This window comes from Juglans regia, chromosome 15 (genome assembly GCF_001411555.2).
Source record: "Juglans regia cultivar Chandler chromosome 15, Walnut 2.0, whole genome shotgun sequence".
NCBI lineage: Eukaryota > Viridiplantae > Streptophyta > Magnoliopsida > Fagales > Juglandaceae > Juglans > Juglans regia.
In genome coordinates, this window is record NC_049915.1 from 4,314,122 (window position 1) to 4,325,006 (window position 10,885).

Below are 10,885 nucleotides of genomic sequence, written 5' to 3' on the forward strand. Positions count from 1 at the left end.
AAAAATTGACAGATAGGGAATACAATTCATTTTGTTCATCATACCACAAATCCCACTTCATCTTGTATATACTCTGATATATAGGAAGATAACTGCCATACTGAAGAGCCTAGATCCATGGAGCAAGTGGCTTGGATATTTCTATTAAGAAAAACAAATGCCCTCAATTATAACTAAAACCCCTCCTTTTCTCCTTTTGTAAAGAGTTGTTCTACTATGACTCCACTTTTTTTAAAATGAACAACAAAATGTCCCTGCTCCAACCTGGGACATACCAGAGTAGCAGAGCACAAGAACTCAAGCTCTGCTTTTCGCCGAGGCTAAATCTGTCGTCCTAACCTCCCCAGATCAAATCATATCCCCTTGTTGCCTCAGCCTCCCCATACCAAATCATTTCCCCATTCTGCCCGAGACAAATAGACCATATCTCTCTATTCCGGCTGAGATCTCCCCTTTGTCTCCATTCTAGCTGGCCTGGACCGCATAAGAAGAACCATTTGGCCGGATATTCTTTCCCTCAACACACACACACACACAGACAGAGCAGGATGCCTTTTGTTGTTCTGTGTGTATATAAATTTAGTTCATTAAGACATTTTTTTTCTTTTCATTGTAGTTGTTGATATTGTTTTTCTTTGACTAAGTTCAAACGGGCAACACGTGAAAATAAAAACAATTATTCTCTATATATCTTTTAACTTTACTGCCAACTTTACATCTCAACTAGTGTTTGCTCCATTATGATTGTAAACTATTACAAATTGATAGTTGTTGGAGGGAAGACAGGTCTGATGGGTAAAGAGGAAGATGGAAGGCTACTAAAGCCTTGTACATCAATGTCCTCACCGCAGGTATGATAGTTGTTTCTCTTAAACCACATTACTTTTTTTGTCGTTACATGTTTATCTTTAACAATTCCATCTTTATATTATTTTTCATTTAATTTTTCTATCGTTTATTTGTCGATTACAGGAATATTATGGACATTTATCTCTATTCTACCCGTCATTTATGATTTCCCCAAATAGATACCCAAATTCATATCCCTACCCTTGGGGAAGCCAGGTAAAAGCCATTGACTTTATTATTATTATTTTTTATGTCTGCATTTGTGTACTAATCATTTGAGACATATACAAATATATATATATATATATATATATATAATTGCAGCTTCATTATTGCCGACTCTTAGACCAACTATACACTATTCTTCGTCGAGTAATCCTCCAACATTGAAAAGTATTAAAGAGACCATACTATGCACAAGAGATCTGTTATGTAAATGTGTTGAAGAACCACACAACGCTTAAGTGATTTTTCCACCTTGCCTAATATACAGAAAGTGAGAATGTTGGGGGTGCCTCACACACAAAGGATAAAGAAACAACATCAGACGTACAAGAAGAGGCCAAGGGGACTAATGATGGTAGTGGTGATAATGAGGAATAAGTTCAAGAACCTAGATCTGATATAAATTTTACCAACGAGAAAGAGCTTTTGGCTTATTACAAATAATATACAAAGCAAGCGGAGTTTAGTTTAATGAAACAAAGGAGGAAGCGAGACGCAACAAGTATAAACCTAGTCATAGTAATTTCTCGAGGCCATGCCCAACAATGACAACAATTGTAAGGCAAAGGAAAATTCTCATTTGGTGACTAGGTTATGGGTTTTTACCACCATAGATGAATGATGGTGTTGTATCTGTTATGGATCTAGATGATGAGCTTAGGGTCCGAAAAGTGTTTTGGGGGTCATGCAGTCGAGCATCCTTTGAGTACTTTGGAGATATTATAACATTCGATACAATGTATCTAACAAGTAGATATAGTGTGCCTTTTGCTCCCTTTTTCGGTATGAACCATCATGAATAATTTATACTGCTAGGGCATGCATTTGATTTCAAGCCAGGATACAAGTACATTTTTTTGGTTGTTTTAAATATGGTTGAAGTGCATGAGTGGTCGAGCTCCTCACATGGTAATAACAAATCGGGCAATGAAAAGTGCAATTGCCTCTGTATTTTCCAGATATTCACCAAGGATACTATCTTTGGCACATCATGCAGAAACTAACAAAAAAATTGGGATCCCATCCCAATTCAATGCTGGGTTGAAGACTTATATTCAGAGTTGTCTATATGATTTACAGACTTGTGGAAATTTGAGGATAAATGCAGAGAACTACTTGATACATACAATCCTATATCTACTACATGAATTCAAGGGTTGTACATGTGAGAGTGATTTTTGGGTACTAGTTTGCTTGAAAAATATATGTTGGGCTGGAATGAGCAGTAGTAGTCTGCAAGCGCGAATGCTTTTTTCTATAGGTTTGTACTTTTTGTACAACATTGAAGGACTTTGTGTATCAATTTAACAATGCACTTAGCAAACAAGTGGAGGTCGAGACGACAACTGATTTCAATTCATTCAATTGCTCGGTCCCATGCATATCTCCGTTTAGCATTGAAAAGCAATCCCAAGCTATGTATACAAATACAAGTTCAATGAGGTCCAATGAGAGTTGTTAGGGTTGATTTTATGTAATTTCACACTTGTTAGCACTAAATGTGCAATTTCCAGTTTTGAAGTCTTGGATTAGATATACATTGATGACCACGTGAAAAATGTGCAGTTATCAGTTTACTACAATGAAGATGAGTGTGAGGTGAAATGCATGTGTGCGTCGTCTGAGATGATGGGCATTCTCTGTAGACTTCTGTTTGTTATATATATTTCATATGAAGAACATTAATTTGCTGCAGCAAAAATAGATATTGGTCAAAGGACTTAAAAAGGAGATACACGCTGGTCAAAAGTAGCAACGATAACTTGCGAGGAAATAAAGATGGACGGATTTACGAGGTTTTGGTGAAAAGATGTTTGAATTAGCGATGTGTATATCCTAAAGTGATGAGCATTATAATATATTTTCATGCCATTTAGATAAATTTGAGTATAAATGTGAAGGCTTAACATTCAAGTCAAGACTCACGTCAACCAATTGTGACTACTAAAATTTTCACGAACAAATGTAAGAAAATATTATGCCCCCATATTGTATGTGGAAAAGGGAGACCTCTAACAAAAAGGAAGGATCCGACTAATAGGGGTGTAAACTCAAACCGGAAAACCGGTCTGGACCGGACTGGTTTTACCGGTTTTGAATCGGTCTAGTCCAGAACCGGTTTTTAAAATCTAAAAACCAACCGGTTCCGATTCCGAGGTTTTTTGGATCAGATCGAACCAGACATGACCAATTGATTAAAAAAAGATAATATTTTTGTATATAAGTTTTATACAAAATATTTTATATATATATATATATTAAGTATTAATATATATAAGTTTTATATATAATGTATAATTATAAATTTTTATGTGAAATTTTTATATATAATATATATATTCATATATGAAATAATTTCTTATTATAATTTATAAATTATTATATAAAATGTTAATATTAAATCACTAAAAGTTTATAACTAATACTAATATATAACTTATAACTATATCAATAGTCTAATATTAATACTATTATATAGTCTAATATATTAATAAAAGTATAAAACAGTTTTTTTTAAATCAGTTTTTTTTTTTTTTTTTATCATCTTCCACATTTCCTACCTCCTCCTGTAGAACATATTATAGAGGCAGTATCTAACTTAAAAAGCATGCAAATAAGAAAATATATATTCCATCTTTACATATTAGAGATATTCTTAAGATTAATAATCGGGTGCATACATTGACGACACATTCTTATGCATGTAAGAAAATATATCATTTGTCAAGAGATTAGGATCTTAGAGTTTGGACAAGAACTCTAATGGATATTGACCCATTCTCAAGCTATGTATAGAAAAGGTAAAGTACAAGCTATCCTTGTGCTTGTAGTCATCTAATGACACCCTTTTGGTAAAAACATTTTATCAACCTATCATATTTGCAGCTCTAACCAAACTTTTCTATCCTATTGTCTGTTTTACATCAAGCCATGTCACTCACTTCAAAGATCCATGTGGTTCCTTCCTAGAAACCCATGTTGCAGCTCTAACCCATGTTACCACAAGGGCATATTTCAGGTCAACAATACGTTTATTGTTAAGATAGGCCTACTTATTAATGCTATGATTTTCACCTTTACAAGTGCTTCTGTTATGACCCTTATCATGGTGAACACAAACTTCAGAACTTTTGGATCTCTGGGGAGAGAAGGTAGGGGTGGGGGGGTTAAAGGTTGTCATAAAACTTGTAACAACACCAGTATGGATATTCAAGATATCCTTCTTCCATCATAACTATTGTGAATGGCTTCTAGTCAACATCTTGTTACTCTATATAAATGCTTCCCTTAATTTATGAGCTTATAACGTTAAAAATTTGCACTTTTTCATAGAATAAAGAATGCTAAACTATTTTGGTCAGTCATATTCTCTAAATGCCATATATATTCCATACAGATGCTGAATGCAAGTACACAAAAATTGAAAAGACAGACATAATGGAGATGAAATCATTAGAAAGAAATTCATACCACTTCACCATGACATATGATATAAAGTTGAAAACTAAGCCATCTCAACCCCCCAATAATTCCCCTTTAAGATCCTAAGCTGCTTCACTCACAAGCAGCGAACCTGAATAGTGGAAACAAACATCATCCCAATGAACCCACTAATTTTGAGAATCATCAAGTTTCATGCTATAAAATACCCCTTCTTCAAGGCAGCCAGAAAATTCCAGAATACGTCAAAAAAATGTCCTAACATACGTCCGAGCACTTTCATTTTATAGTAAAACAGGTCACAAAACTCAAGAAGGTACTCTCTATCAGAGTCATATTCCCCCTGCTTTTGAGAAGTCTTGCCTCTCAAACCTAGAAAACCTAATCTCTAATCTTAATAATTGGATCATGCTACAAAAAAAACCTTGAAAGAACTTGATGAGAGCCCTAGGTAAGACATAGGCATTGAACTGGTATGTGTAAATAGACTACTTGCATGGTGTGACTTTCTACACTAATGATTGTGTACACCAACTGTGGATTACAATGGACAGCAGTAAGCTGCTAGATTCTACATAACAATTGATACTAGAAGTGGCATATTGTTCAAGAGAAATTTGTGGAAAGAGCAAATCATGTTAGAAAACCTATTACTTTCAAGTTCCAAAATATGGATTTGAGATCAAAACTATATTAGGACAAGATTGAGCTGTTATAGTAATGCTTGCAATGAATAAACACTTCCTAATAACATGCCCAATTGATTCTGGATGTGGAAAGTTAAACTGGAGATGTCAGCTAATCCATCACTTCTATGTAATTAGTAGCAATTAGATAAACTATGACTTCTAAACTAAATGGATGTGAACAAGTTCACAGATTCCATATTACTTTCAACTTTTTTTATGGCCAAGATAATGGAACTTATCATAGCCCATCCTTTAGGAAAAACAAACAAGTACTACCAGACATTATCCATCACACTAAGATTTTAAAACATTTATAGATATAAGGTCAATCTAACGGCCATACCCTTCTCTGGATGTTGCCAGGCATCCTAGTGCTAAATGTTTTTGTCCCACTTGAATCCATAACTTTAGCATCCCAACTTTCTCTTGACTGTTCGGCAACATCTTCTGTAGGAGCAGACATACAATTTAATTTGCTAGATTTTGGCGAAGTAGAAGGACACAAGAATGAAAATAAATTAAAAAATAAAAAAGGGTTTGCGAGCAGATCTGGGAAACAGAGGCAACTAAAATCTGGGAAACAAGGGCATCACTAGAGATGATTCTCCTTTGCTCTTTCTTTTGGGAGCTTCTTCCAAGCAAACATAGAGCAAACATGGCTCTGAACAGAGACAGTCTTGAAAAGAGAGGGAGAAAGGGGGGCGTTTTCGAAGAGAGAGAGAGAGAGAAACAAACTGAGCAAATAAGCAAAGGAGAAGACGCCAGGAGAAAAGGGTGCCTTTGAATTCGGTTTGCAGTAAGAACGAAAATGGAGAAGACAAATTTGGGGAAGAAAGGGGAATCGGGATATGCGAGGGATAAGAGGGATTGGGGAGGGAGGGAGGGGGGGGGGAGGTGGTGGGAGACGGGAGGGAAATGACTAGGGGAAAAGGTGCAGGTCAATTAAAATTTTATCGAGTTATTGCGGCGACCTCATATCGCCACAATAACTCAAAAAGTCGCCACAAATATGCAAATACCATTTTGCAGCGAATACAAATTTGTTGGTACTGCTCATTTGCAGCAACAAAAATTCGTCGCAAATAGTCTAAAAATGTACCAGGCTATATCCAGCACTTCACATATCGCTGTCAGTCGCAGAATACCTATTACGACTACAAATTTCGTCGCAAAATGAGTTATTGTGGCGATTTTTTCTATTCGACGGAAATAAATGTTTACAATAGTTTTTACAGCGCAAAAAGTCGCTACAAAAGATTAAAAAGCCGCTGCAAAAAGCTTAACATTGAATTCTTCCCAACATTTTTTCAAATTAATGCTATAATTAAGCGGTGACTTTGAAATCGCCGCATATAGTGACTATTTGCGGCGAATTTTTCCCCAGCAATCTAAAAATCGTTGGAAAAAGCCTATTTTCTTGTAGTGATGGTGCAATTTTCTTGTAATGATTACATAGATGAGTTGAGAGGAATTGTGAAAACAAATCTCAGTCCATTAGACTATTTTTTCCTTCAGATAATTATAGTTTTACCATTTGATCTTATACATGAATGATGAAAAGATTTTTTTTTATTATGCCTACTCAAAATGCCATTAGACTATTTTCCTTGTTATTTGATTACAAGATTTAATTTCTATCAAAAATATGGTTATATACTTTATAAAATCAAATTATCTTTTCTATCTTCAAGTTTTTTTGTTTTTTTCATTTTATTTCTTTAGCTTTTATCCTTTTTGTTTTAATTTTTCTTAACCACCACCTTTTTAATCCCGAAAAAAAAAAAAAAAACCCTAGGTGGCTAAGCTAAGTCTAATACGGACTACCAGTAGTGTAAGCTGTGAAGGATTCATAAAAACCATAAGAAAAATTTGGTTTCTTCTGCATTCAGAGTTTTGTGAGCTGGCCATAATTCACACCCTATGATGTCTAATTTAATGCAATTATGGCTAGTAAGATGGCTGAGAAGGATTTGAATTGTTTGACCGAATTCTATGATTTAGAGTGAGAGAAAGATAGATATATTAAATAAGAATAATTCTTCTTATCAGTTACTATTTATTATCATACATTCTATATTTTATAAAAAATACTTCATTTTATATAAAAAAAAAAATTGTCAGCTATGGAGTGTGAAAATTAATAGTAGTTGATGTATAGTAAAATCTATTAAATAAATTTTACGATATTCGAGTGAATTTCTGAGAAAATATTAAATATTCAAAACAATGAATTATGAAATTCGATTCATGTGTTTATAATTGACACTTTAGATCCTAGAGTTCTCTATCCGACTCATCGCATGGGTCTAAGAGTCTTATCTCAATTCAAATAAAAATCTTAGCCAAACTCAGTATGATATGCATCCACTAATAAGTAAAGACCCAATCGTCAAATATCTACAATTTTCTACTGGGAACGAGAAAAAGAATAAAGAAAAAAATGATTGGAAAATTCAATAAATTATCACTTTGATCGTAATTTTGTTCTACTATAATGGGATGACATATTTTATCAATCTTTGAATTTTTTCTTTAAAAAAATAAAAAATGATCCAATTATGATAAAAGTATTACACTTCTATATAATCGGATGAAAGTATAGTATATAAAATTTACTTAATACTATAACATAATAGGCATATATCCTAAAACCGTAACAAGTGAATCCACCACCACCACATAATAAGCATAATTAAAAGATCTGTTCAAAACCATGAACACTTTGTTTTTGTTCATCAAGCTTTAAATACCACTTCATCTTGTATATAACCAGTTGGGGGTAATGAATGAAGTGCTTTGATGGTGGGTGGTTGAAGTGAGGCCGTGCTCGTGGCTGACCTCCGATTGTCAGGTGGAGGCTTGAGGTTGTCACTGGTTGCAGTTTGTGGACAGTGGGTCCGTGAAATGCTTCTTCCTCAAGATCGGGTTCCTTGGTTGCATGAAGTGCTTCATTGCTAGCAAAAAATAAGAGAACTCCAAAGATCGTGTGGCTGAACTACTCGCAATAATGCAGATTTTTAGGGAGGGCGTTTTCGAAATTGTTGAAGAAATGCTAATGTACAATAAGAACTTCACCTTTGGGAATTGTTGTTCTTGTGTGCTTGCTTGAATCTTTCAGCAAAGGGCGAGAGCAGATGCAGTGTTTGTTTTCCTTTTCAAAACACAACACGGAGAGTTTGAACTAGTTTCGTGTTTTGGTAGCCAACGAAATGTAATAATTAAAGGGATGGCATCAATGGTCACCCAACGAATGGACGAGCTCCAGGAGAAAAAGAAGGAAGAGAGAAATGAGTTGTCAAGCCATTTGCTGAGAAAAAGAAGCGGAGAGAGAGAGAGGGAGGAAGAAAGGGAGAAAGTGAGACTCTACACAGTTGACAGCATAGGGTATATATATTATGTTAGATAATTAAGTTGATATAAAAAATAATTGAAAAATAAAAATTTTAAATAAAAATTAAATTATTAATTAATATATTGAATGTATAATTTATAATATATATTAAAAAATTATTATTAAAATATATAATATTATATTATTATTTTAATTTTAAAATAAATAGTCTAATATAAATATATCTTTAACAATTTTGACTTTAGCTCCAAATTTTAGACTTGAGAATTGCCATTGCCAAGGGACTGATAAGGAAGATAACTACCATGCTGGAGAGCTGGATCCGTGCCCCGTGGAGCAAGTGGATTGGATGTTTCAATTAAAAAAACCAAACTTTTCTATTTTTGTAAAATATTTTAAACATTTATCTGTTCTTTTTAATATTATTTTTTACTTTTCCCATAATAGATGTCAACCATGACAAAAATATACTTCAGCTTACAAACTTCTTCCGTAGAAACATCGGAAAATCATTTCTCCTATCAGTTAATTGACGGTACCCACTTAAGTTTCAAAGTAACTCCACCACCTCAGATCACATTTCCAAGCTTTAATAGATAAATCTCATAAAAATTATTTGTAAGAGAGTAAATGGAGCCGTTTGGGACAAAACTTGGGTATTCGAATTTTCTTTTCAATTCCATGTAACCAAACAAAAAGCTTTGCTCTCTGTATCTAATCAGTAATATCATCATCTGCGACTTATTCAAGTCCTCAAGATAATTGAAAATATTACTTCTTTTTCCATACCTTTCCTTCTTGTCATTCCATTAAATAGCTCAAAAATAGTTCACTAGAAGATCAAATTCTCTTGTTTTCTCGGTTTTTAGTAACATGTTTCTCAAATCTTCTCCCTCCATCCTCTTTTTTCAAACCCCATTTTCTCCCACTGTACACTACCGAAATTATTTTCTATTCTATTGGAAAAACTAGAAAGAAAAAAAAAAAAAAAAAAACCAAAGGCCAGAGTTAATTCATTCTTCCCACTACCAGCTCCTTAGCTTAAACCAAGTTCACTGATGGTTGGGACTGGGTTTTCCAATAACTTAAAGACCAAGTCCGTTTTGGCTACTCGATCTTGCTAACCCTAATCCGCTTCACCACGGCGTTCCTAATGGCGTCCGTCTGCAAATTACACGGCCCGCTCTGTTCAATCCCAGATATGTAACTCCTCACTTCCTTTCTGATCATATCCTGCATCACCGCCAAGAACTCGGCGCTGAAGAAATTCTTCCCGTACCCGTTCTGAGCTGCCACCGGAATTTGCTGCACGGATGCTACTGGTGGTGGTGGTGGCGGTGGTGGTGGAGGCACCAATGGATTTATAGCCTGAGTAGGACTCCCAGCCCGATTGCATCCCACACGATAGTTCGAGACCTCACACGAATCTGATCCGGGAAGAGAGAGACTCAGTAAGGTAGGCGGATCCGTATTCGAAGACAAGGTGTCAAGATGCTGGGTTGGAGGCGCTAGAGAGACGGTTCTCGCCAAGGGTCTGTATGCGTGCGATGGCGACATGCCGGGAACACTCGAATCACTCAAATCGGAACCGGACGGGCTACTTGAGTTCAGGCAAAGACCAGAGACGGCGGCGCCAGCGCCGACACTGGCCGATCTCTTATTCGGCTGATGCGCATGCACGTCGTCGCTTAAATCGTCGGTCGTGGACGAGCACTTGCGCTTGAGGGTAGAGTTCCAGTGGTTCTTGATGGCGTTATCGGTGCGACCATTGAGGAGGCGAGCGATGGTTGCCCATTTGTTGCCGAACCTGGCGTGGGCACTGATAATGGCACCGTCTTCCTCCGGACTGAATGGCCGGTGCTCCACCTCTGGCGAAAGCTGATTACACCAACGTAGCCGGCAGGACTTACCGGATCGGCCGGGGATCGACTTGCTGATCAGAGTCCAGTTTCTCGGTCCGTAGCTCTGTACAAGTCTCTGTAACGCTTCGTCCTCTTCAGGACTCCACGGACCTTTAATCCGATCCCTCGAGGACGCCATGGAAATCGATTTCAAAAGCGAACAGATCGAGATAGGGGGTATGGAGGTCGAGCCTCACCTTTGTACACAAATAGAAGAATGGAGAATCGAGAGTGGAGCGGTAGATATATAAGAGAGGATAAGGATGACCGGTTGAGGCGGTGGAAATGACCGGTCATGGCCGTTGAGAGTTGGGGGGGGGATTCTTCCAGGCAAGGCAGTTACTAGCTTACAGCTGTCAAACTGACACGCGTCGTCCTGTAACTCTTCCCAGCTTACACGTCTTTATCAGTCCCTCTCGACGACTGGC

General features: G+C 36.3%; 1 protein-coding gene and 1 long non-coding RNA gene across 2 annotated transcripts; both read right to left on the reverse strand.

Moving 5' to 3' along the window:
• Window positions 1-3,610: 3,610 nt before the first annotated feature.
• LOC118344739 lies at window positions 3,611-6,068 on the reverse strand. The gene is made up of 3 exons (XR_004798486.1): window positions 5,548-6,068; window positions 4,546-4,648; window positions 3,611-3,641 (listed from the first exon to the last, which is right to left on the reverse strand). It is a non-coding gene; the product is annotated as an uncharacterized LOC118344739 (long non-coding RNA).
• Window positions 6,069-9,315: 3,247 nt separating this feature from the next.
• Window positions 9,316-10,682, reverse strand: LOC108990393 (transcription factor MYB44-like). Its single transcript, XM_018964342.2, has one exon. The coding sequence runs from the start codon at window positions 10,594-10,596 to the stop codon at window positions 9,664-9,666; it is 933 nt and encodes a 310-aa protein (XP_018819887.1). The 5' UTR covers window positions 10,597-10,682; the 3' UTR covers window positions 9,316-9,663.
• Window positions 10,683-10,885: the final 203 nt, after the last annotated feature.

What these genes read in the sequence shown, in the direction of transcription:
- LOC108990393 (XM_018964342.2), bottom strand. Translation starts at nt 10,596, where the DNA reads ATGGCGTCCTCGAGGGATCGGATTAAAGGTCCGTGGAGTCCTGAAGAG.